The 27,658-nt window shown below is 33.3% G+C and overlaps 1 protein-coding gene across 5 annotated transcripts in view; it reads left to right on the plus strand.

The window, feature by feature from the left end:
- Positions 1 to 27,658, plus strand: part of PPP4R4 (protein phosphatase 4 regulatory subunit 4) — a 59,147-nt gene that overhangs the window by 25,733 nt on the left and 5,756 nt on the right. The window contains exons 2-23 of one of the 5 annotated variants that reach the window (XM_030274906.4): positions 916 to 1,013; positions 3,213 to 3,360; positions 4,066 to 4,139; positions 5,120 to 5,226; positions 7,806 to 7,913; positions 9,904 to 10,025; positions 11,555 to 11,677; positions 13,797 to 13,966; positions 14,993 to 15,112; positions 16,874 to 16,951; positions 17,762 to 17,845; positions 18,978 to 19,160; positions 19,921 to 20,026; positions 20,779 to 20,926; positions 21,760 to 21,904; positions 22,758 to 22,799; positions 24,874 to 24,949; positions 25,377 to 25,457; positions 25,795 to 25,888; positions 26,321 to 26,391; positions 27,195 to 27,330; positions 27,554 to 27,593. In XM_030274906.4, the coding sequence (XP_030130766.3) occupies positions 3,240 to 3,360; positions 4,066 to 4,139; positions 5,120 to 5,226; positions 7,806 to 7,913; positions 9,904 to 10,025; positions 11,555 to 11,677; positions 13,797 to 13,966; positions 14,993 to 15,112; positions 16,874 to 16,951; positions 17,762 to 17,845; positions 18,978 to 19,160; positions 19,921 to 20,026; positions 20,779 to 20,926; positions 21,760 to 21,904; positions 22,758 to 22,799; positions 24,874 to 24,949; positions 25,377 to 25,457; positions 25,795 to 25,888; positions 26,321 to 26,391; positions 27,195 to 27,330; positions 27,554 to 27,593 (2,229 nt within the window). In that variant the 5' untranslated portion in view covers positions 916 to 1,013; positions 3,213 to 3,239. Of the gene's footprint in view, positions 1 to 915; positions 1,014 to 3,212; positions 3,361 to 4,065; positions 4,140 to 5,119; positions 5,227 to 7,805; positions 7,914 to 9,903; positions 10,026 to 11,554; positions 11,678 to 13,796; positions 13,967 to 14,992; positions 15,113 to 16,873; positions 16,952 to 17,761; positions 17,846 to 18,977; positions 19,161 to 19,920; positions 20,027 to 20,778; positions 20,927 to 21,759; positions 21,905 to 22,757; positions 22,800 to 22,890; positions 22,963 to 24,873; positions 24,950 to 25,376; positions 25,458 to 25,794; positions 25,889 to 26,320; positions 26,392 to 27,194; positions 27,331 to 27,553; positions 27,594 to 27,658 lie in introns of those variants that run through there. The other 4 variants (XM_030274903.4, XM_041716877.2, XM_030274905.4 and 1 more) reach the window with 4 other exon arrangements.

Raw genomic sequence — 27,658 nt, forward strand, 5'->3', positions numbered from 1 at the left:
GTGCACAAAATGGCTCTTTTCAAATGATGTTAATAGTATTTTTCCTGCTTTCCATCTTTGAGTTCTGCAACCAAAAGTGATGGAGGGAGATTGCAGGTGTCTATCTGAATGACTAAAAAGACATTTTTCCAAATGCTGTGATTGCAGCAAACTATGCTTATTCTTATTGTTGTGTATACATCAAGCTTTATTCAGTGTTGTCTGATTTGTTCCAAATTCATTTTCAGAGTTACTTATTTTCCTAATATATCAACCTCCTCTTGAAAGCTTTTTCTCTAGCTGATTTTATAGTTAAGGAAAAGGTGGGATGATTTTTATCCTTCCTTATACCGAACATTAATTTTAAGGTCTATTCTCATTATATCCTTCAGCTTCTGTAGTCTCCATTATTTCTGTGTCTTTTAGTCTTTTAGTCTAAAATTTTTATCATACCAATGCAATACTAAAATTATTTGACTATCTCTGCTTGCAGCATTCTTTCAAGAGAACTCTGTTGTTGCAGAAAAAAATGTGCATTTAAACTAGAAATTATTTTTCATTTTTCCAATTAATGGAAAAAAACTAGGCTTTCTAAATTTTAAGTTTTGGGGCCTGAATTTAACTTATAGACGTTAGAACAGTTAATAACATATTAATGCCCTTAAATTCCATTAAATATGCTGTCTGAATAAGATAGACAGGGAGAGCTTTTTTAGTCTGGAGTGAAAATTTGTGGAGTATCCATGTATAGAAAAATATATTATTTTCTAAATAAATAAATTTATATTAAGTAAATTTAAGTTACTCAGCTTAGGTTGTATGAAAATGTAAAGAGGAGACCCATACATTTCCAAATGTGGAACTGAACTGAGTGTAAACATCAGTGCAGGCAGGTGTGTAAGCAGTCTAGAAATTTATATTTCAATATCTTCCGAGGTCCATGAGGAGGCACATCCAGAGAATGTGTTCTTACACATGACTATCCAGAGTTATGTGGATCAGTGGAGGAGACTATTTGGAAACTTTGTTTTTTGGTAAGTAACTCTACTTGTATGGCATACAAGGTAAATATGTACAGAAAACTGAATTCATAGAATCACATAATGATTTAGATTGGAAAACACCTTTAAGTTCATCAAGTCCAACTGTTAACTGGCACTGCTCCATGATTTTCTGGTCTGCACTGCTGTGTTAGCATCTACAGTGTGTGGATTGTTCTCTTGGTTCTCTTGGTGATGTTTTTTTTTTAGCAAGTGTTAAGCCAGAATCCCAGAAAAGTATGGATAGGTATTCTGATCCCAAAAAATATTCAAAATACAAAATTGGCAGGTGTTCTTATTCTTTCTTGGCTGTGGCTGTAAGAGCACTGGTGGAACAAGGACAGAGTCTGTGGAAATAAGAAGAAGGCAGTTTTCATGGGTGTTGAATGCAAATATTTTGTTGGAAAACAGCACAATACTATTTCCATTTTCATTTGCGGGAGCAAGGACAAAGAGAATTCTTTTAGAAAGAAACATGGTTGTAAACTGAGACAGGTAATAAAAGCTTTGCCAAAAGAAACTTATCTTGAGAGATAAGTTAATGTTCTTGAAATGAGATAAGCTAATAATTGTACATTTGTGTATACAAATGGTTTCACATTTGTAGAATGAAAACTTGTTTTTTACCAAGTCAAATAGTAATTTCTCAGATTGTTCTCTACAAACTGTTTTCTCAGCAAAAGTCCTCTGATATGCAGTGCTTAGAGCCATAGAGTTGTTAAATTTGGAAAAACCTTAAGGTTATCATGTCCAGTTGTTTACCCAGCAGCACCATTTTCACTATGTCCCTGAGTTCCATATCCACGTGCCTTTTGAACACTCCCAGGAATGGTGCTTTCACCACATCCCTGGCAGCCAGTTCCACTGCCTGACTGCCCTTTCAGTGAGGAAAGCCATGCTCCAGCCACTCTGTCCCCAGCCTGCAGCACTGCAGGGGTTTGTGTGACCCAGTGCTTGCTTTTGTTGAACCTCAGACCATTGGCCTTGATATTAATTAAGACATTAAACAGGACTGGCCCCAGAGCTGAGCCCGGGGATCCCCACTTGTGACTGGCTGCCAGCTGGATTTAATTCCATTCACCAACTCTCAGGACCCGGCTATGCAGCCAGTTTGTAGCACAGTGAAGAGTCCAATCCATAAGCAACTATTCACTTAGGTGCAAAATGAATATTAAAAAAACAAAAATCTGATCCAGGCTTATTTTTGTTTTCAGTTAAAAGTCCAGCTTACTTTTGATTTTGGGTGAGTGATCTGAGAAAACGCTGTTCGTATCAGGCAGTTTAAAAAAGAAACAAAACCACATATATAAAGTGCTAAGTAGGAAGTATGGGCTTTAGACTCCTACTGAATTTGCAGTAATTTGTAAAATGAGAGTAATGCTTTAGTAGTAGAATAATTAACTTTTTATTTTCTCAGGAAATAGATGCACTTAGGAAAGTAAGCAAATAGAATGTTCACTTAGTTGATTGATATTTACAATTACTAATACTTGCAATGAATGCTGTGTCAAAGATTGCATCCTGCAAAGTCTGTGCATAAATCTGAAATTTAAAATTTAAATTGCCTGGTTTTAAATTTAAAAAATAGTAATATTTAATTTCACTTCAACATATTAACTTTGTTTAACTTTTGAGTGGATGATTTTAAAGACAGCCTAATTAATCACATTCTTGTGTGTCAGAGCTCAGAAACACAAATGTTTAGTTAGCTAGATAAATATTCTAGTGTGTCTTGCTTTATTCTTAAGACTGTATATATGTACTTTCCATTTGCATTCCATGTTAGTCAAGGGATGAAATTTAAATTGCCTTCTGCTATTTTAGTATCTCTTACTGAATGAATGAATGAAATACTTATTTTTAATTCATGTGCATGAACAGCAGAAATGCAATTGTTGGCTGTTTCTACCTCTCGTTTTGTAAAGTAGAAAAATCCATGCATTGCATTAATGAAACTTAAAGTCACAAAAGATATTACAAGTAACTTTTTTTTTTCTTAGAAGATTCATGACATATCATAAAAAAGTTTAATGTCTACAATAAATTCCTGTTAAGATAAAATAATTTACAGTAAATTTTGTAGTTTACCCAGGTTGTTGCATATTAATTCTAAAAGTGAATGTAAAAATTTGGTTGTTCTTTCAGTACATTTCTGACTCACTCTCTTAATTGTTATAATTTGTAATTATACAGGAGGTTCTGCATGTTGCAGGAGTGGAAATGCAGTTAACAGCTGCTGTTTCTTTTCTGACTGTTCTGCAAGAGGAGTCGGTGTCCATTCATACCTACTCCCACTCCTTCCTACACATCATTCTCCAGAACCTGGAACACAGAGATGCAGGTCAGGGCTCTACAGCTGCTTGATGACTGATGATATCTACATGTTTTGTTTCCTTAGTGACCCTACGATACTGTGTCAACAGTGAGTGCAATCACTGTGACTTTGTATCTAGACTTGCATGAATCAAAAGAGTTCGGCATGATGACCACTGATATTCATACTGATATTTAAATGTAATTCTGATTTAGGCAAAGAAAGCCCTCTCACTTTGTCTGAAGGATTAAATCCCAAAGTTGTTTCTGAGTCCGAGCTTTTCCTGAAGTACCAACATTTTGCAGCTGAGAAAATGGAGAGTGGATGGTTGACATTTCTTCTATGTTGATTATTTTTTCTTAGTTTCTTTGACATTAATTTTAGAATACAAAGGAAAGAAAAGGCCTGTTGTGCAACTAGAAAGTTTCAGTGGGCGTAAGAAAAGAATATGCTTCTAAATGAGGGAAATTAGCTTTATAAAGCAATAAAGAGTAGTTATTAATTTTATGTAGGAATTGGAAAGGGAAAAGAAATGGGGGCAGACTTTGCCTCTTCCCTATCCTACTTTGTACTCTGAAGCCTTGAATATTAATATAATGGCTTTCAGATTCATAGGTCCTTGAGAATGTGTGTAAAAAGTTAGAGGAAATTTTGTAAAACTGGTATATGTTCTGGTTTAGTTTTTGTATGTACAATAGAAGACATCACATATAACTCGTATCTTTTAAACAGGTGTCAGCAATGCATGGTTAGAAACTCTTCTTGCTGTAATAGAAGCTTTACCAAAAGAAACTGTCAGACATGAGGTAACACTAATCTCTCATGCTAACAAAAGAAAAAATTAATATTGTAAGATTGTATTTCCCTGAAAGTTTTATTCACTTCAGTCAGATTTGTGGCAGTTCCATACCTGTGAAAATGATAATGCTTGTGGAACACACTGCAATAGATGAATGGGCAAAAAGGTGAGACAGGAAGGTCACCTTAAAAAAAGTAGTGTTCTTCGGCAAATAAAATCAACACTTATTTACACTCCACTGTAACATTTGCACTGCACTTTGCATTCTCAGTAACATGTTTTCCTGCATCCTGTTTTGGTTTGCAGGGTAGTATCTCACTCTGTGTCTCCTGAAGAAACTACATTTTGTTTACTATTGGACTAAAATTCCAATATCTGCTAAATGGAACCAAATGCTGGAGATCCATTCCTTAGTGTATTTCAGTAGTTCTCGGTGTACCAAAACTCTAATGCAGTGCAAACACTCTTAATTTTTCACTGTGTATCTCTAGATAAAGGAAGAAAATCTGTCATGAAGTTATAATGCCAGTCTCCTTTAGTCAGATAATTTATTCACTTTTAAATGTTTATATTTTGTTAAGTTTAAAAGCTTTGCAACAGACAGATTGACTGTGTTTATAATTTAAAACAATATGGAGATTTAAATATATGATTGTGTAGTATAAAAATTCTCATTGAAATAAGAGTAAAATCCAGAACTGTTAAAAAATTCAGCTTATATAGGGTAAAAAATAAGCTTGGAAGAAACACAGATAATTTATTCTAGTCACCTCCAAAATTTAATTACAATGTAATTTTAAAGATGTCATTTAAAAAAAATTGACTATTGATGTGCATAGGCACCATTATTGTTAGTACTAATTAGATCAGTGAAAAGGTTAATGACATTTGGGATATGTTTTTGTAGATTTTTTTAAAGAAGATAAAATACTTTATTTGATACTCACAATTTTTCCACTTATATTTCTTCTTTTTATTCCCATGTAGATCCTGAATCCTCTTGTTTCCAAAGCACAGCTTTCTCAAACACTTCAGTCCCGCCTAGTTAGTTGTAAAATCATGGGAAAAGTAGCTAACAAAATTGAAGCTCATATGTAAGTAGACTGCCAATATATTTTCATTCCACAGTGAAAACCAGTATTTCTTTGTTTTAGTGGAAAAAAATTACTACAAGAAAAGTACTTTATTGCAAAAATGAAATACTTTTTTTTTTTTCACAGATCCTTTTCATTATTTAACTGGCATGTTTAGACTTGCTGATGTTCATCATTTTATAACTTGAGTTTGTATATTCTTTCACAGATTTGAATGGATACCATTTTCAGACCATTCTTTCATATTGTTTCTCTTACTAGAAAATAAGCCACACGGTGGATTTCTCTGCAAACTTACAGGCAGAAAACACAACTTCACCTCCTTTGAGTTTCTTCTCATAAGAAGAGGAATTCCATTCCTAACTTTTTATTATGTAACCAAATCTAGCATGTAGATCTGTTTTTTTTCTATCCCTAATTAAAATGTAGATATATGAGGAGCTACTGCTGTTCCCCGATATTATCCAGCCCTTAGACTCAGTGTCTGTGAGTCTGGACAGAAAAGGGTGCAATGATGAAAGTAAATCCGAGTCACTCATCTGCCCAAAGCCGTTGGTGTGGTACATTCCTTGGTCAGTTCACCCAGGCTTGCGGTAGCATGACCCCTTCACCAAATGTGTTTGCTGTCTGGGCGACCCGGCGCAACGTGACTTTGAATTACAATAGAAATCCACCGTGGGCCACTAGAGGCCCAGAAGCTGTCTAGTTGAGGAAACCCACTCTAATAATGATTTTGATCTGCCCCAAAATGTAAGAATTCAGCATATCAGAAAAGAAAAACAGCAGGACAGTATGACAAGACATTTAGGAATAAATGTCTTTAGATTGTGGTTTTTTTTTTTTTTTCTTCAATAAAAAAGAGCTAGAAGCACCCAAAAGCAAACTATCTAAATTTTCATTTGTTGGACAAATATATACTATATACTATATAATATATACTATAATATATATACATATATATATATATATATATACACACACTATATAATATATACTATACTTGTTGGACATTCAAAAGTTAATGAAAATGGTAGAGCGGTCTTTTTTGAGAATGTTACCAAATCTTAATGTTCCAGATCTTTAGGACTCTGTCAGAATAGCAGTTGCATTTATTTCTTTGATGTTACATTCGCATGGAAATAAGTGACTTTATGGGTTACTTGGAATCTTATGTGAAATATAGCAGCGTTAATTAGTAGCCATTATAATCACGTGTTTTGTGATGTTTCTTCAAATGATTCCTTGCTCTTCAGAAGCAGGAATCCCCACATTTCAGTAAACAGGTCTTAGTACCTTTTCTGCACAGCCTCTACTTTTTAAGAAGACAACTCAGAATTTTCTGGGGTATCTTGTTCTTCTGGTAGAGAGCTCTTGAGTGCAGTTTAGAGGCCTGAAAAGAGAGCTGGGTCCTCAGGTGTAGAATGTGGCAGACCGAGTAAAATTCAGGACGCGATCTCATTCCCATTTCAGAAGGGCTCTTGGTACAGGCCCAGAAGACATATCTATCCTCAGGAGTAGGCAATATATAAGCATATCTTCCCTTTCTTCTACAGAGTGGCACAGTTTTTCCTAATAAAATTTATGCTATAATTAAAAACTTTGTATTTGATGTTATTCCTAGGTTTTTTATATCCTGTCCTTGTCATGGAACATTAGTTTTTCTACCCTCCAATGTTCCAACTTAAAAAGACTTTTTTTCTTTTTACGTAGCCCCTAATTTAGTGTATTCTAAAATGCTGAACTTCCAAGACTACAATTTTTGAAACTTGAGGCTAATTTTTTTCTGTAAGAAGTAAATTAATTTTCACTGAAATGAAGGGAGGCTGTGCAACCTGGCTTGAAAATTTGCTTGTCAGTGTCTACATATTATTTATCTTGAGTTTTGCAATAGCATAAGGATTTTTATAGAGATATTTTATGAATACTTATGACAGAATCTTGGGCAGTGAAAGGAAACACAATGGCTGATTCTTTCAAGTTGTAATATGTGTTTTTACTGAAATAGGAGTCAAAAATTTTATTTTTGTATCTGCCATTGATTAACATGAATACTTCATCTACTTGCCTGAAAACATTGCAATATTCAAGCTTTTAATCTTAAATTCTTTTTCTCCTTTCTTCCTAATTATGTCTTGGGAGATACCTGCATATCAAAGATGAGGTATTACAGACATGTACTTGGGATTTGCATTTCCATTTATATAATCTTTTCATTCTTTCAACAACTGTTCAGAAATTGTACTGAAGATTAGAAGTTATTAAATGAGGACAGCATCCTATTAAAGTAGCCTACCTACTATTTTTGTAGTTTATAAGAAATAATAGATGAATATGAGCAAATTATAATGGCAGTAAATATTCCTTTTCCTATTTCTTTGTAACATATATATGCACCCAATATACAATATTGTTTTCTAATTGCTGATTATCAGAAAATACTTTATTGAGTGTGACATATTAGTCACATATGGGATAGACATATGGGATAAACAAATAATATGTGAGTAAAGTTCAGAACTACTCATTAGATTTTATATATTCTTGTTATATATAATAATAAAAAATGTTCACATTTTTAGTGTTAAAAGAGAGGTTCTTCCATTGGTAAAAGCACTGTGCCAGGATGTGGAATATGAAGTTAGAACTTGCATGTGTCGGCAACTGGAACATGTAGCTCGAGGAATAGGGTGAGTGCAATTTGCCTGACTGATCTTAAATGCAAAGTATTTCTCTAAAATGTAAACCTAAAAACTCCTTTTAAAATTGCTCAATTCATGCATACTCAATAATGAATCTAGAATGTACAGATGTGTTCTTAGTAATTGGCTGTTGGCAGTTGTCTCTTTTCCACTTTTAGATTTTTCTTTCTCTTTTATAGTAAAATTGCTGAGCCATAAATCCAGCAGATTTTTTAAATAATGACTTCATCTATAGCTTCTTGGAATGGTCTCAATTATGCATTGGTGGTATTTGTCTTCTTTAAAAATTCTGACAAGTATTAGCAGTTTTAATAATTATTGTGCAGTGTTTTGAGAAAGAATGTTAAATGGCTTTTGTAAGCAAATTTCAGTTCAGTATCAACTTTTACTCAAAGCTTGAAGGCCTTCAGTATTCACACATAGGATTGAAAAAGTCTGTAACTTTAATAAAAGAAAATGTTAATTACATACAGGATTGGTGTTTGAGTGAACAAATATTGTAAAATTCAAGGTCTCTCTATGTGCTATCTTGTCAGGAATGAAAAAAAGCAGTAACTTCTTTTACAGATTAAAAAAAGGTAACATTCCTTACCCAGTGCTAGCAGCAGAGACAGATTAGGTTTTACACTAGTAAGTAACCATACTGGAAGGGAAATTTTCTTAATTCTGTTTAGTGTCTTTAAAATGAACTAAATTTCATTTATTCTGTCTGGGAGTTGTAAGTTTAAAAAAATCATAGGTATTATGCAGTGGAAAATGACAGCATTACTGGCAATTTACCCCACCTTAGAATAGTAAGTTTGGTAGGGCTAAATATTTTTTTATTAATTAGTGATCTGTCCTGTGTATTTGTCTTTGATTCTCTCCTCACCAACTTTTATTTTTAGCATTAATGTATTTGTATAGACTGTTCTATATCTGAAGTTTTAGCTAAATTCCTTCTGAATGCTTTAAATTATTTAATCTCATGAGAAATGGTGAACATTGAGTGCTTTCAGTATGGAAGCTATTCCAGTGTGTCATGTTGAGGATGAATAGGTAGGAAGTAAATAAAAAAGTAACTAAACAGACATGAGCAAATTTTCAGGTAAATATTGAAGGTATAATGTGACAACAGTCCAAATGCTTATTTTTACCAGTTAGTGTTTTTTCCAGTAAATGATCTATCATTTTCTCGTAATTTTGTTTGAGTGTTTAATCATTTGCTTGGAAGAATACTGTTAACACCTCTTGATTTTCTGGTAGGTATAATAAACTCTGTAAGGTGCAGATCACTTCGATGCTGATTATAAACATTTGAAAGGATTATTGTTTATATTGACTTACAAAAGGGGCAGCTGTTACTGCTTTAGTCTGATTGGAAGTGATATTTTGAGCATTTTTTTATTTTAGTATCCCAAGTTAAATATCAGCAGTATGTTAGTAGGTTGGTACATACCAAGGCAAAAAAGGACAAGCAGAAACCTTTCTTTGCTGCTTTAAACCAAGGCCAAAAGTCAGTGTTTAGACTAGTTGGGAAATCACATTTTCTCTGAGCAGTTCTCTGTAAAGAAGGCTCATCTTTGATGTATTATATTTCCAGATGCTTCAATCCAACATGGCTCATACTTATGAAATTTTGACTTTGGACCATCATATTGAGCATATTTGATCGTAAGAATTTTCTTAGTGAAATAGCTGGAGTCCTTTGATTTTTTTTCAGGCTATATTTTCTGTAATTTATTTTGAGCTAATTTGAATGCTTTTTTAATGATGAAGTTCTGCATTTAAAGTTTGTATGTTTCCTTGGTTGACAAAGAAGAAAAGTCCTGAGATTGACTGGAGGTTTTTTATTTAATTTCTATTTCCTTAGAATTTTGGTTTTTCTTCTTGACTACCCAAAAATATCTAAATGAATATTTCAAGGCAGAATTCTGTTTTGCAGTGGCAGTATTGTTTCATTGTAAGCTTTCTTTTGACTGCTTGATTCACGTTGCAGGACAGAACTAACAAAAACCATGGTGCTTCCTGAGTTAGTGGAGCTGGCAAGAGATGAGGGCAGCAGTGTACGCCTGGCAGCTTTTGAGACCTTGGTGAATCTGCTTGATATGTTTGATGCAGGTAAGAATCTAATTTAGGCTTACTAGCCCAATTCCTAGTGCTCTAGTGCTTATAATTGTATTTAAATGCTTTTTGTTTCAACTGCATTATTCAGACATTTCTGATTTTATTTTGTTCATTGCTTTGTCCTTTATATTTCCTTCTATTTCATGTCTTGAAGTGCTTTATATGCAGAAAGTTTTAAGGAAGGTGAGCTAGTTGTCCATGAAATCAATTAGCATAACCCAAGTTTCTAATTTAATATGCCTAAACGGGATGAGTAAAATTACTGCATAAATTATGGAAATATTGTGTTGCTAGTATTTAACTAATTAATTTAGTGCTATCAGTACACAGAATACAAAGTGTTAGCTCAACAAAAATATAGTACAGGAACTTGGTGATGAATTACTGCAATATATGGTTGTATTTAAGCCATATAGAGGAGTGGATAAGGAAAAGAAAAAAATAGTATCGTTTTGGGGAGAATACTGTAAATGGACTTTTTAGCAGTGAGTGTTTATATCAGTAAGTATGGTAGTAGGTTAATTTTCTAATTCTTGAGCTTCTGTATTGATGCTATCAAGTTTGTGCTTCTCTTTGCACCTCTCAGTCTTCACTCCTCCTCCCCCACCCCCTGCTCTAACTAATGCTTTGAGTTATTGTTAGAAGCTTAGAGAAAGCAATCGGGTTATTTACAGGTTTTTAAGGAATTTTTCTAGAAATGGGGGTTGCGTGGGTTTTGCTTTCATGGCTGAACTAGAAAATGAACACTTTTGAAGGTAGATGACCCAAAATTACATCCTAGAGTTTCTCTCCCACAATATCAAAATATTTATCCAAGGCCAATCTAACTTTGTTCAGTCACAATTATTTGCTGAATATTGCTGTTGATCTACCATTAAAAAATCATTATCCCTTTAAAAAACATCTTAATACAATGATTTTATTTAAAATAAGTCCAAAGATATAAATTTCTTCAAACATTTGCTTGTTTATTTCATAAGGACACAGAGTGTTTGGATTTGGCTTTAATTTCTAAATTATTTAGTTTCTTTCCTGTGTCTTTAATTATTTTGTTTCTCTGTGAATTTATTGTATACCAAAAGATTTTGTAACACTTCTCATTAGGTTTAAAAAATTAACTTGCAGAATATCCTGAGTTTTCTATTTACTGTCACAGTTATGTTCAGTCTTGATCTCCCTGTGTTACTACTATTGTAGGAAATCTTGTAAGAATAATGCAGTATTCTTTTTCTCTCTATATTCTTGGTGGATGGAGAAGGTAGTCACTGTTTATTTATTCTCTGCCTCATCCTTTACTGGTGGATGCCTTTTCACTAAGAACAAACAAAAAATTAATATAACAGGAAAGGTACTAAATTTAGGATCATTCTCTTTACCTCTTTTGTACCTTCAGTGAGTGCCTGCAGAAGCAATCCTGAGAATGTTAAATGAAATTTTTCTCAATTTACTACAGAAGGTCAGTCTCTGTGCTCTTTTTAAATGTTGACAAATGGTTAACTCTAAAAATATCTTTTGTTTTTCAGATGATCGGAGTCAAACTGTTCTCCCATTAGTGAAATCGTTCTGTGAAAAATCCTTCAAAACAGATGAATCTATCCTAGTTTCTTTATCTTTCCATTTAGGAAAACTGTGTAATGGATTATATGGTATGATTTAATTTCTTTTAAAAAATCTTAAATATGAGGGAAGAGTGGAGAATTTTAACCCCTTGGAATGGGGGGAAAAATGAAATAGTAGTTAGTTAGATTTTGGAAATTTCCTCTTATGGTGACCATCTGCTTACTGTTTTTTGTTGTTTTTGTCTTGTTTAGATAGGGTCAAAGATAAAAACATGGTGCTTCGTCTTTATTGGTTTGACTGATATTTTGGGTATTCTGGAGCTTGTGATTGAATTTTTGAATTTTTGAAACTAGAAATGTTTGAAAACATTATGATGTTAACTTTGTTCTTTTCTGTGCTTGATCTCCTTTTTAAGGCACAGTGCAGAGTGTGGGCCATAAGGAACTTCTGGGGAGAAAGGAGATGTAATGCCATGTGGATTCCCCAGCTGCAGCCAAATCTGTACTCATAATCTTTACATCATAATCTGTGCTTGAATTTTCATTTGAGTGCAGCACAATTTTCCTTGATAGATCTGCCTGCCATATAGTACCTGTGGAGGATCAGCACAGAATCATGGCTTTACATTTTAATTTCCCCCTAGGCTCTTAAAACCTTTGATCTTTCCTACAGCTTTTTAAAATGAACCTTCATGATTATGTTAGAGACAATCAAAGTGACCATTGCTTCACTACAGATTACTTGAAATGGCTGTTCCACAATGTCAAAATGTTATTTTCAGAAACAGAGAGCTAGGACAGTCCATCCTGTGTTATCATGTTTTTTAGTCTTCTTTTCTCTAGATTGAATGACTAACTATTGCTTTTTCTTCACCTCTGAACTCCATCTGACAAGTCTATATTTTTCTTGAAGTGTTATGCCTTAGGACAGTTGAATGAAGTGAAAGGGTTACTTCATATGTCTTGCCAAACATATTGCTGTTCACATTTTTCAGTATGAAAAATTGCCTTTTTTAAAAAGTCTAGCAGCTAGTTAGTCTTTCTCTTTTCTGGCCTTGTTCAGGTGATGCAGATCAGGCTAAGTATGGTATCTTACTGCTGTTCTAATGGAATAATAGTCTGAAGTTTTAAGACAGTATGTCCAGTTACTGAAGATAATTTTAAACTGTCTTTCTGAAGAATAAGCATTCTCTGTCCTTGGTTGGTGCTTTCAGAATTCTGAATAAGCAAAGCCTCTTGTCTAGCATCCAGAAGATCAATGAAAATACTGACTAGTACCACAACTGGGACAGAACTTACTTTATACAATTGCCTATCTTCTCATTGGTATATGGGTAGTTTTCTCTTAGTTCTTTTTCCAAGTAGTTTTGGAGCACTTTTATAGTTTTTAATCTATCATTCCTGTTCCATTATTGTGAAAGTCATGACCCTTATTGCCTCTTTGGTTTCACAGGTCCTGTTATGCCAAACTAGAAGGAAATTGAATCAGTTTGACAAGTTTTCCTTTTGCCATGTTGACTACTGCTATTTTTTGGAGGGGATATATATGGATGTGGTGGTATTTAGTAGTAGACTTTTGTTTGTTTGTTTCAGTTTTTTCAAACATGTGAAAGTAACCTGACTTACGTAATTATATGGCTTGTCCTGTCCCTCTCCAGCTATTAAATATAAGTACCACTTCAGCCCTTTTCTATTCTGTTATTTAAGATTTCAGCAACTAGTACTTTGAGTACTGGAATGAAGCATATCTGACTGTGTATTTTGAAACCCTCTTAAGATCCACTGACCTGTTGTTTCTCTACTTAAAGCTTGAATTTTTGTCAGAGTTATTAGTTGTACTCAGCCTGATGATATTAGTGGAATTTTATAAAATTATTAAGCATTTCAGCATTCTTGATACCAATCAATGATAGCTTTGCCTTGCCCTCTGGAATAGAAAATTGAGCCTTTTCTTGGTTTTTCTCTTACCTAATATACTTGTAGTTTTTAAATTCTTCGTGCTAGTTATGTTCCAGTTTCTTCTGAGTACTTGTCTGTAGTGATTATACTCTGCTAGATTCAAGGGAGGTAGAAGGAAGAGGAGGGATAAAATCTAGGTATTTGATATTTTAAAACAAGATTTGTTTGCATACATTATTAGTAGCATTTGTAATGAGAAAAGTTTGTTGTTTTGTTTGGTTTTTTTTGCTTTTGTTTTTTTTTTGAGGCATTTTTACTCCTGAACAGCACTTGCGGTTTTTGGAATTTTATAAGAAGCTTTCCACACTGGGGTTACAGCAGGAAAATGGGCATAATGATAATCAACTACATCTGCAAACTCTGGAACAGGAAAAGAAGTATATTTCAGTGAGGAAGAACTGTGCTTACAATTTTCCAGTAAGTAATATTCATTTAAGGTTTAATCTTAATTTGTGTTGTGCATGCAATTCTCTAAATAAGACTGTACAAGTGATAGAGGAGTTATTCCCAAATTGTTCATTATTAGCTAGATTTTAGCTCTTTCCTGCAAAGTTTCAGTTAGTGAAGTTGTGCAAAAGAGTAAGCATGAAATACTACTCTTTGCAGAGCCTCAGAAAATTATTGGCACATTTGGACTGAGGAAATGGTGTTCTAAGAGTTTGCTGGCTTTATTCTTTCCTGCACATTTTCTCCAAACACTTAGCACAAAGGGTTTGGGAAAAGGTCTGTCAAACAGAGTCCCCAGTTTCAAACCACTTGAATCTACACTTTCACATTCATTGTGTGTCACATTGTTCTTGGGAGTGAGAGATTGAAACTGAATGCTCAGGTTATGTTTTAATCATGTTTCTGCCTGAGTACAGAAAGTCTTTTCAATTTTATGTGAGGTTTTTAAATACACCAGTCATATTTTTGTAAATCTACTTTGTATTTTGACATTCTGCATTTGTATTCAATGAAAATGTGTTTGCACCAAGAGCCTAGACAGCTGTTTTCTCTTCTGCCTTTTAAAGGCAAACACACTGTATGTGGGTAGACATTTGTTGGTTTATTTGAGCAAAACCAAGGTATGTACAAACACAATCATATTGAAATTCAGATTCTTGCTTTGTTGCTTGCTAAAATGTTTGTTTTTGAAGAGTCCATTTGCAGTTTTTGCTAGAGTACAGAAACATTAACAATATTTATAAATCTGAAGTTTTATATCTCATGGTTTTAGTCAGTATCTTCAGAAAAACAGCCTGCAGCATGTCTGGAAGATAAATAAATTTTGTTTAGGTCTCAACTCTGGATTTTATCTGGTGCCTGTATTTTACAAGGCCAGCAAAACCTTCACACTTCTTCCTAAAATAACAACCTGTTGCCTCTCAGACTCATCTGATCATCTCTGCTAGTGTCATCCTTTAGCTGTGTAGTTAAAAAAAGGACTTTTTCCTTCCACAGGCCATGATTGTTTTTGTGGATCCAAAGAACTTCCATTTAGAACTTTATTCTATATTCTTCTGCCTTTGTCATGACCCCGAGGTTCCTGTCAGATATACCATGGCCATAAGTTTCTTTGAAGTAAGTCTACAATGGTTCTTTGTTACTGCTCACATGGGTTTATTTTGTTTTTGTCTTTAGGCTTACGTTTGTGGCTGTTCAACCAAAATAAAAAGACATGAGAAAATGTATTGAAATTATTTAGTTCATCAAGGATGTTCAGTTCTGTTTGGCCTCTGTATATAGCCCATATACACACAGTATTTTATTTAAGTTGTGTGAAATTTGTCTACAAGAGATTACTGCTAGGTGAGATTGGAAGGAGAAAAAGCTAGAAAAACTTTCGGACATCTAGTACCACAAACATAAAAAAATGTAGTAACTATAATATTTGAAGTTTTTCAATAGTATTAGAAAACAGAAAGGAACTTCCCCCTTTTGTGCCTGAAAATCTTTAGAACTGTAGTTTGCTGGTATATGTGCTATATATATATTTTTGTGGAACAAATCTAAATGAAATGCTCAACTTAATATGAAACTGCTTGGATATTTATGCAGATGTAACAGCATATGTATTCTTATATTTCCATTCAGCTTATAAAAATTCTACTTTGTTGTTTCATAAAATTAAAAAAAAAATGTACAAATGCATAGGTAATATTAACTATGTGGAATGAGTTCCAGAAATTAAAATGTGTTTCATAACGCTCTTGTGTTTCAGTCTTTGAGCTTAGCGTTGATCCCATTTTGTTGCTGGGGAAATTGGTAAATAAAGCAGTTTGCTGAAAACTTTTAAATTAATAGTAGAGAGAAAAATGTTTTTTTTTTCCACCATTGTAAGAAAGATGTATGGATTTCCAGTTCTCATTACCTATTGATGTCTTGTCTTAATGAATGATAGTCTAACATAATTGTTGAAACTGTAAAATTAGCATCTAATTCTACATAATATTTTGTTTTAGCTGTATAGCACTATTAAGGTACTGCCTAGATATAAGGGAAGTATTCTAGCTCATTTGAAAAAAAAAAAACCTGTAAAATTATATGTTGGTCTAAATGTACATTTAGTTCTCATTGATTTAATTTTAACACCTTAACTAGACAACTATGTGACCGACAAAAATGAGTAATTTATGGCATTCCCTGCTATCTGTATTACTTTCCAAAAAAAAAAGGTCCTTGCAGCCATTTTCTTAAAGTTTCATCTTGATTGGAAGTAAGCTCTTATTTTCACTTAGCTTAAACAAACATTAAGAAACATCATCTAAATATTTCTTGTGGTAAAACAATCTCATTCCTCAAGTTTATGTTATGCTTGCTATAAAACCTTTTTAATACCATGAAGATGGATTGCTGGTGTTTTTTAAAAATTTACATGAGACTTATGAATCGCTTGAGTCACAGTCAAAACCCAAAAGGAGTAAGGAGTGAAAACTTCAGGTGGAAGGTTGGGGAAACTTAAAATCCAGCAGAGGATAAGAAAAATTTGTGTTTCATCTTCTGTAAATTATAGAGCAGGCTGACTCTTAACTCTCCTAATTTACAACATTTGAATATTCTGCAAGGAAATTTCTAGCCTTGCAGTGCAGCCTAAAAAATTCTTGTTAAATGTGAAATAGAGTTAATTCTATAAGCATGTTTCATAGTTAGACCTGTTTCTTGTCTCATGTTCTTTATATAAGCATATTTTTAATCTGATCAGTGGGAAAGTACGGAACTTTAGGAAGCTGATATTACACACTTGTTTCTGTGTCTCTTCATGCTTGCTGTAAAGTAAGAAAGCAGTGTTGTGCCATAGAACTAAAGAATGTTTCACCTTGCTAACTTTCTGTCATTTTTTAGGTTGCTAAGCTTTTAAATTCTGATGTGTATACAATACATAAAGAACTGGTTACGCTATTACAGGATGAGTCACTGGAGGTAATACACTTTTATTGGAACTTTTTTTGCTTGCTACATTGAGGCAGATTATCTTCATGTTTAATAACTCTTCACTAACACCGTCGAGTAACAATTTGAAATGATTAACAGTTTTTACTTCTATTGCACAGACTCTGCATAAAGATGCCAGCCTTCTGTGAATAAACAAGAGGAAAATAGGAAGGTGTTTGAAATTAGTAAACCCACACTAAATTTATTAGTTTTTAAAAATACTAACTCCAAATAGTTTTAATTACTGTATTATTTATTACCTTACAAACTCTAAAAAGCTTTGGGTTTGGTACTCTATTAAAATAATAGTTGATAAGATTCAAAGTCTTTTGATTTGTTTTACTTTTATTGTCCAATTGAAGAGGAGATAAAGAAGTTGTGTACGGTTCAAAGATGAAAATTTACAGAAAGAGTTTTTGTCCAAGGTGCATAGAACATGAATCAGTTATATTGCAATTAGTACAGTGAGACATTTTTAGATGGAAAGAAGAGACATTTTTATATTCAAGAAAAAATCACGATTTCCTCTGATACGGTTTCTCCAGTAGTAAGTTAGACTACTCTAGTTAGAAAGCTTGTCTGATCACATAAATGAGAACTGATACCTGTAATACTTATATTACTTACTGCATTAAAATATCAGCCATCAATGGATCTAATCAATGGAACTAATCTCCATTTTTTTTCTGTATGAGAGAGCAGTAACTTGAAAGGTGTCAGCAGGGATATGTTGGTGAGAGTTAAACATGGAGTTAAGTTAATTTACAGATCTCTTTCATGCAGCCTTTCTTTAAATAGGTGTTAGATGCCCTAGTAGGTCACCTTCCTGAAATCCTTGAACTAATGACTAATGGAGGAGAAAACAATGGATCAGAAAGCAAGGTGGGTATTCTCATGAGGTTTTTCATATTTTCTTTCTAAATGAAGGTAGTAAGAAATTTCAGACAAATTTTGTAGGAAAAGGCTTTCATGATTAGTTTCTGCTTTGGAGAGATAAGAAGTTTCTGTTCAGTTTTTTTATTTGATTGTTGACGTTATAAGATTTAGCATGAAAAAAATTTTGAAAGATTAGATTTAATGCAAAAATGAACAGTGTATACATGTTCTTTTTCTAATTAACCACAGTTAAGTGAAAACAAAACTTGTTTTTTATTAAGGGATTGATAGCTAATACCTATTTTAAATTTTTTTCATATTGATGTATCAATTGCTCATGGGTGCCATTTTCATTCAGGCTTCTGCTAGAAGGAAATCTATTTCTGAAATATATTTTCTGAAGTAAAGACACTGAATTAAGAGATCTGTACTCAGCTCCCACCTTTTCTAATTTAATTGTATGTAGCTCTAGATGATGGTTTATTCCATGACTCCTTACCTCTAAGATGGAACAGAAAGGATGTTGCCTTTGAGCATACTTCCTAAATGTATGATAAATTGAGATACTGCAGCAGTATAAGAACTGAAGAAATTTATTTTCTTGTATGTGAAGAAGTTGACAGTGTAATTTAAAAATATGAATTTTTCAGTTGTTTACAGCTGTAAATATATATCACATATAGCAAACGCAACATCAGGTGTGTCAGTCTGTTTCATTTTTCTTAATATTAAAAGGGATTTAGCTTGGCTACTAAAAATTCTTTGTCTTCTACTGAGAAAAGGTGTACAGTTCCTACTAAAATTAATTCCTACTAAAACTAATTAGGGGATTGAGAACAATAACTGCAAAGATTAAGAGGATAAAAGAGAAATGGGATTCATTTGGTTTGAGAAAGAGAATACTGAGGAGAGTTGGCATAATGGTTTTAATATCTGTAAAAGGGTGTTACAAAGAGAACGGTGTTTAGTTCTCCTTTGTCAGGAGAAGGGATTGGAGATGAAAGTGTATTTAACTAGGTACTGAAATAGCTTTTGGATTAGTCTTCCCTTCTTACATTGTTGTGATTTGCTTCTTAAGCATAGTGACAAGACACGCAGATTGAAAATGTAAAATTATTGTTTATCTTTCTGTTTGTAGTTACTCTCTATTCCTGACTTGATTCCTGCGTTAACAACAGCAGAACAGAGAGCAGCGACTTCTTTAAAATGGAGAACTCATGAGAAGTTACTACAAAAATATGCATGTCTCCCTCATATCATACCGAGCGATCAGATCTATTACCGTTTTCTTCACAGGATGTTGACAATCATTTTGACAAATGTGAGCCCACTTGTCTCTTTCTCATTTGGTTTTATTTGTTAACACAAGTTAGACCACTGGATATTTGCTATGTGTAGTACTTCCTGTGTTATATTAATCTGAAAGTCCTAAGCCTTAACCTGAAAATCCTAACCTATGCTGAGAATATGTCTATATATGGTATATCAAGTCCTGTAATTTTTTCTATGAGAATTTTCACTGAAAACATTTCCCCATTTGAGGAGCGAAATTTGGATTGACAGTTTTCCTCCTATCCAAGACTTCTTCTTTTCCTTGTGCTCATCATCAGTTTGTTTCTAGTTAAATCAAAAATTTTTCCTCTGAAATATGCCTTCTTTTTCCTGATTCCATACATTACATTGTGTTTGTTCTTTATGAAAGAACTCTGCATTTCTAAAATAAATTATCATTTAGAGCTACTAGTCTGAAATTTTACTGAGTTAATCCAAGAATAAAACTGTTGTAAGAGAAGATGATGTAAATTTTATTTCTACCACCTGCAATACCGAAGGTGCCTTGCAAACATGGAATATTTTAAGGTGCTTATGAATAGTTAAATCTACAAGTTGAGGAGAAGGAATAAAGAAGGAAGTGTCTCATGAATTGGCCAAACTTCCTAATTCTCTCTTACATAATGACATTTATTTAAAAATTTATAAAGTTAGGCTACTTGTCTACTTTTTAGCTAATTTTTTTCTAATTCTATATATGTTTTTAGTCATACTCCTTCTGATATGTTTAACCCTTTATTTCTTTCAAGAATGTTCTGCCAGTCCAAAAAGCAGCTGCTCGGACTTTGTGCGTTTATTTGCGCTACAATCGCAAGCAAGAGCAGAGACACGAGGTTATTCAGAAACTGATTGAACGTAAGATGATCTTTCCTCAATTACTGAGAAATGAGTTAGTTTTGGCTGAAGATCTATTTACAGTTACATTTATTCAGTGTAATTTCCTTCATCATTGGAGGGACTACGCTTGGAAGACATTCAGTTGCTCACATCATCAAAATGTACTGTGCATATGTGAGGTATATATCTGGAGTTTATATAAAGGGATTGGGGAAGAGGCAATGCAGAAACTGATAATATGCCAAGACCCCTCCAACCCTACTTCTTTTAGCCAAAATTACTAAGCTGTGGGTGCAGCAAAATAAAAAACAGAGTTCCTCTCTAGAAGTAAAATTCTCTAGAGGCTTCAGCATAAGAAGTGCTGAATAAATCTCAGAAATTAATTTATTAACCAGCCACCTAAAGTTGATATTTTGGTGTATGCTATGTGTTTTGAAGATAGCTTAGACGTTTTAACAGTTCTCATTAACATTCCTTGATGTTTACACAGTAATTTTGATACTCCTGTGACATGGCTTGAAAGACATACAGGAGTTTCTTTAGCACTACAGCTAGTTTACTTGCTCTTTTGCTTTTTGGAGTGCTCACTGACAGAATTAATGGAATTCAGAATGTTAATTTTTTACTAAAAGAAAGAATTGAGATAGGCTGAGAATATGTCTTTTGATGTCTGTAATTATTATCTTTTAAGTCAAAGATCAACCTGTGAAATGTTTTCTGTCTGACATTGAAGACTTCACAGATAATATCTGCAAATTTTTATTTTTCAGAACTTGGCCAAGGAAAAAGTTACTGGAACAGACTTCGTTTTTTAGATACTTGTGAATTCATTATGGAACTGTTTTCAAAATCATTCTTCTGTAAATACTTCTTTTTACCTGTGCTTGAACTTACACATGACCCAGTGGCAAATGTCAGGTATGTAGAATATGAAGCAGTGTACAGTCAAAAAAGCTTTAAATAATATATTAAGATATACTGTTATAAGTTTATGTTTTGCTTAAATAATGGAACTTGAGTAAAAATATAAAGAGCCTTCAGAATGACCAGTATTAAAGGTGCAGGGGAGTGTGGGGAGGGTGCTAGGAGATCCCAGAAGAAGATCAATTCTAAGCACCAGGATTTGGGATTGAAGGGAGCAATGAGGAGAGGAGAGCCAGCAATAGATGGGAAAAAAGTAATATGCTGTTTCATGGGTGTAGAGAGAGAACACAGCTTCAACCTCTATTAATTCCCATCCATTTCACTGTCACTATATGTGAAGTAAAACACTCAAGCAATTCTTTCAGTGGTCTGAACTAAACAACTTAGAGCAGGTTTTATGTTATGGAAAAGGGTATCTGCTTCATTGTTAAGGAAAATTGAAAAACAGTACAATAATGTTAGGGAACTTGGTCTATTATTCATTTTTATATGGTGTTTTTCCTGTTATTTTTGTAGTAACTGTTTTTCCTTTATTTTCTAAACAGATAGGGACCAGACAGTTATTACCATTAGGAAAGTAGAATTTATTTTTGGTCACACATTTTATGTTATTTTACGCTTTTAATCTTGTTTCTGATGTGTGTCACTCATGTTGTCATCATTGACATATCTGAACATCTAATATTAATGCTGCACAGAGATTTATGTAAGCATAGTTTGCACATGTATGTGTGCACTCAGCTTCACCACATACTGTTTATTATTAAGTGAAACTATTTAAATAGACACTGTGCATCAAAAAGTGAATATTTGGGTTTTTTTGGTAGAATGAAGCTATGCTGTTTGTTGCCAAAAGTCAAATCTACTCTGAAGATTCCCACTGATAAACATTTACTTCAGCAGTTGGAATTATGTATAAGGAAACTTCTATGTCAAGAGAAAGACAAAGATGTCTTGACTATTGTGAAAAGAGTAAGCATTTTTCTTTTTAAGCAGCATTTATTTTTGGGTTTATCACTGAAAGTTAAGATGACTAAAGTTATGCTTTTTGTGGATTTTCTCAATGTAAGAATGGGAGATTAAAAAATTCCATTCTCTATTATGTAATTTTGAAAAATTAAAAGATGATGTAGTATAGTATGTTATGTGAAATTTAGGAGTGTTGATGTTTCCTTGGTTACTTATATTACAGTTATTTTGTAGTGATTCAAATTCAGGATTTTGGCTCAATGACCATTTATGAAAAAAATTATTAGAGAAAGATCAAATATTGATTCTAGTGAATATCATCAGGTCTGTGAGAGAGAGATATCTTGTTAGTCTGTATATTTTACAATATAAGGACAAAACATTTGCAGGATTTTGAAATGTTACAAATGAGTTTTTAATGTGAATGTTCAAAAAAGCACCTCTTTGAGGAATGTCCATGCTTAGTCTCAAATTTAGAAACCATGAAGTGAAATAGCTCAAGAAGATGGCTTCCTTACAGGCCCAGTCTTCAGGAGAGAAACTGGGTGAACACCTGTGTGGAACCTTCTGAATTAGACACAGGTTCCTGAGTTGCTTTTTCCTTTACCTCTGCTATAGCTATTCTTGCTGTGGTGCTTCCTTGAGTGTATTTTGATTTCCATATAGATATTCTGTGAATCTATTCATCGTGAGTCTCAACAGGGCTCTGAGAATATCTCTGACACTTTTAAATTGCATTTGTACCACAAAAATGAAAGCATAGGTTTCAAATATTTAGGAAGAAAAGACAAGTTTTTACATCATAGTGTGACATGCCATTGAGTTATAATAAATAATGTCTTAATATTCTTTATAGACAGTGTTAGAATTGGACAGAATGGAGATCTCTGTAGATGCTGTAAGTACTTACTAACTTTAATACTTATCTACTACTTTTAGTTTCCATTTTCATGTAGTGATTTTTTATTTTTATTAATTTTATTTTGAAGTTTCAGAAAAGATTTTACGAAAATGATTTATTAGATCAAGAAAAGGAGAGACAAGAACATCTTTTGGAAATAGTATATTTTGTCAGTACACTGTCATTATTTTTAAATAGTTTGTAGCTACATATTAATGAGGCAATAATTTTAAGTTATGAGAAATGCATATTTTGGAGAGACCTGATAGGTTCAAAATCCATGTGTGGTTTCATTTTACTCTTCATAATAGGGTTCAATCCTTCAAAGTAACATGTAACATTTTTTTCTTTACTGCCTAAATTTTGCTGTACCAATTAGAAAGACAAACCTGAGTTTCTTGAGAAATACCATGTACAACATGATGAACTGGTCAATGAAACACCTCAGAATTGACATACAGCTTTCCTAGGCAAAGAAATGAATCCCATAACTTCTCTTGTACCAAGGAAGTCAAAGAATGCTCTGTGTTACAGCTTTCTAATTAGCCAGGAAAGAGAGAAAAGCAAAAGGTGCAGTAGGCACTTTAGCAAACAGCTTATATCTTTACCACATCTCCACAAATCCTAGATTAGACCACTGCGGAACTCCCACCTGCTGCCTCCCCTCCAGCCTGAGGTGGGAGAAGCTGAGCAACTGACAGGATTCAGAAGATCCTAAAATTGTTGGTTTCTGTGACTTGTAGTAAATAAACTTCTTTGTAGTAAACGAGGAGAGATTCAGGAGTGTCCCAAAAATGTCCTTGTTTCTTACCTTTGTGGTCCATTTGATGTCAATGGGTATTGCAGGTCAGTATGAGCAAATACACCTGAGCCACAGACTTCTGCCACTTCCCATGTCCCGAGCCAGCTGGGCTCTCAGGACCTGCATACACACACTCAAAGTCCTGAACTTTGCTCCAGCACTCTTCAGCTAGATGCTGTTAATGCTTTTAGACTGAAAGTGTTTGTGTGGTGCAAAATAGCCTCCGGTGCTACTGTGTGTTGTATGATGGCAGCAATTTTTAGCCTGTTCCCACAGCTATATTTTAGAAAAACACCTGAATTTTTATGATATAGGTCACTGATCTGGGCCACCCTTCTGTATCACAAAGGCCTCATTAGCACTGTCTGTGAGAGGCATGCTTTTGGGGGACCTGAGAGGGACACAGTGAATTGGGACATGTTGCAGTCCCAAACAGATGAACAGCCATTCAGCCCACTTAAATGTATCTGACTGCTAAAGATTTTAATACTGAATATGTCAGTAAGTTTCCTTAATTGTAGTAGTTGACTTTGTAGAAACTATTTTCCAGCAGCCCTGACCTGAATGAATTAGCTCTTTCTTTTCTTGATTTGGTAGTAATTAGAACTACATTAAATATATAGATTAGAGCAATTGTGGTTTACTTAACAATTTTTATTGTGAAAATGGCATAGAAAATAAGCTAATATTGTATAATTTTTTAAATCTGGAGTGATATCTACTCACCAAAATGGAATATACTTTTAAACTGGGTAGTATTACTGAAGCGCAAATAAATTCCATGAACCTAAACAATTTTACATAGTTGATATTTTCATAAAGATTTATCAACTGTATATGTTAATTTTAGATCTTTATAAATCTAAATATATGTGACACACCTTAAAATTTAAGAAAAACATTTTCATTGAATTTTATGAAATAAAAGTTTTGCCTGTTCTGTTTTCAGAGTATCTGTGTTAGAGAAAAGTTTTACATTGCCAGCTGCCAGTGTCTGTATCTTCTTGAATTTACAAAACCCCAAAAGCCAGGCATAATTTTAATTATAAGCTCTACATGTGAACTTCAGCTCTGAGCTTTCTTCAGATGGTGGTTTTAAAATGAGATATGTACCCTGATTTCTTTCTGTATTACATAATTGCTTCTCTGGATATTAATCAGGGATTGTACTACTACTCTAGCAGGAGAATAGAAATGAACTGTTATTTGGAAACACAATTTATTTACTTTTACCTGAGTAATATCTAAGAAAACTATTCATCCTTTTAGGAACAATTAGAAAAAGAGAAGCAGAAAAATGAAGGAAGATCTACAAATATTAATGATAAAATATTTGAAAAGAAACGTAAGTTTATTTGTGGACATGTTTCTGCATGCTTTATAAAGGTAGTAGAGAAAGGAGCAGGAAAGAGACACTTTATACACTAAACAGAGATCTAGAAATTGGATATAAAAATTGTTTCTATATATTTCTGAAGTTTTGAAAAATTGCCTCATAATATATAATGTATAATAATACATATGTTTTATTTTGTTTTTTTTAAATAAAATACTTTCATTTTATTTCTCTGTTATTTTTTATTTTAGGATATAATGTAAGTACTTTTCTGAGGTATTTCTGAAGTGCTAGTAGCAGTGGATTACATATTATTACTCTTTGCTCCAGGACTGTGCTATGTTATGTCCTCTCTTTTATAAAAATTTAAGTTTTAAGAGGAAAGGTATTTTACTGGACTTGTTTTGGGTTTTTTTTTTGTTTTGTTTTTTTGTAGGTAGAGACAGTAAAACATCATCAGTGTTGTCAAAAAGTGTCAATCTCTCTATTTCTGGAAGCTCTTCTGGTACATTAGCAGGTAAGAGCTGTTCAAAAAGTCACCTGGAACACTTTGATCTCACATCATCAGGGTAAACCCCAGCAAAGTTGCTGTTGACATCTGTGGACCCAAGTTACACCTACTGCACAGAGGAAATTATACTTCTCCTAGAACTGAATGTATTTCCTATGGTTTTTAGTTTTGCTTAACTCTGTAGTATTTAAATAATGACCTAAGATTTATTTTTTTTAATTGAAGTATTTAAATAATCTTGTTCCTTCATTTACCATAGATTGATAGAAAAATATATTTTAAAGTGTTCTTAATGATTGAGGAAATGTAATATTCATATAAAAAATGTTCTGTATCATTTTAGGCAAAGAAGAAAAAAAATCCAAGCTGGTTCGAAGCCAATCTTTCAGTACTCAAGTACTGCATCCAAAATACAGCAACATAGACAAGTGTCCTAAGTATCTTTATAATCTTCATTGCTTACCTCATAGGCAGATGTTTGTTAATTGACAGGTCCTATGAAATTAATGCTTATGGATCTCTGAAAGTAGTGATTTGCTCACTGAATTGTGACATATTTTCAGCTCTCTGTTTCATTGATTAACTGAGGGAAGAAACATCTAAGGCATGCTGAAGCCTAGAAATAGTTATGGATTCCTTTAATAAATGTCACATTTTATCATATATTAAAAGTTATTTTCAATATGAATTGCTAAACCTAATTTCATACATTTCTTAAAGATATTTTAGCACAACTTCCGCATTTAGTTTTTTCATAGAAAAAAATAACTCAGAAATAACCTCCAATGTTACTATACAGTAGGATATAACTGAGAGGAACTTTCAGAAATAACCAACTTGGTTTTGTTTTGTTTGGGTTTTTTTTGAAGTAAAAGTTCTGCTACAGGATATACATCTTCCGTACCAGGAATAGGAAAGAGTTGTATGTTATCCTTTAGTGGTAAGTAGGTTACTCTTTTGTGTTTTACTTCACTTTTTTTTTTGTGTTGGTGTTGAATATATGGGCCCAATTCTGCAGGCATACTCTAATATGTCATTCTCCTAAAGAAAGCAGAATAATAGATATCCAATATGTTTGGGCATTTAAGTGCTAGTCTGGGAAGTGATTTTACAGATTCTTTTTTTTTTTTCCTACACATTTGTTTTAATTTACATTTAAAAATAGTAAAAATAATCTGAGTTTGTCATGTCCTGGTTGGAATGTCAGATATCATAAAAAGGTTAGGTTTGGAATTTTTCCCCACCTATTTTACATGAGGAGAATTAATATTATGTAAAACTTCTATTGAATTAAGAGAGAGAAGCTATTGTTTGCAGGTCTGTCCACTAAATTTTAAAGAGTGTGGATGATTAAAGATAAGATTGAGATTAATGGCTTCCTAGAGAAAACTATTTTTTCATTCACTACCAGTAGGCACTAGGCATTAAATTACATTAAATAGCTAAATTTTAAGCAGCTAAAGATTGGCCCAAGAGATCAAACTCTTTACATACGTTAAATGTATGAATATTTTTGTTGAAATATTTTTGTTGAAATATTCCCGTTATTTAGTGGGACTTTTTAATAAAAATATTTGAAGGAATGTTAAGTAGAAACCATTCCATTAAAATTTTGGATTAGTGCCATAGGAAATATGCCACTAATGTCACAGGAAAAAAACAGCTTATTCTGTTTACTTTTGCAAACACTGTGAAGTGTTTTCAATCAAAATTCTTTGTCTAAGCTGCTCCTGTGTGTTGCAGATGATTCATTCCGGACTCATTCTGTTGGCAATAGTGGGAATGCTGCCTTCCCTTCCAGTTCTTCTCGCAACTTATTTAACTCAGCTGACCAAAAGAACAATGGAAATAAGGAGAGTCAGTCCCGAAAGATGAGCATGTAAGTTGTTGACAAGATCTTAAACTGAGCCTAGGGGTAACATTTTCAAAGGGAGCTCAAAAGAGCCATGTAAAATTAGGCCTGTATTTATTATACTTCTGCACACAGATTTTGAAATACTAAAATAGCAGGGTAGAAATGTGGTGTATGTAATTGTTGCTAAGATGGCATTACCTTCTAATTTGTCTTTCACATTATTTCTCCTGCACATATTTGCATTCAGCTGGTATCTAATTGAGAGGGTGGAATGGGAAAAAGTGAAGGTTAGTGCCTTTGATATGTAATAACTACAGTCACAGTGATTTAGCTGCATGTAATTGGAGAAATA

Source organism: Taeniopygia guttata, chromosome 5, assembly GCF_048771995.1.
Source record: "Taeniopygia guttata chromosome 5, bTaeGut7.mat, whole genome shotgun sequence".
Lineage (NCBI taxonomy): Eukaryota > Metazoa > Chordata > Aves > Passeriformes > Estrildidae > Taeniopygia > Taeniopygia guttata.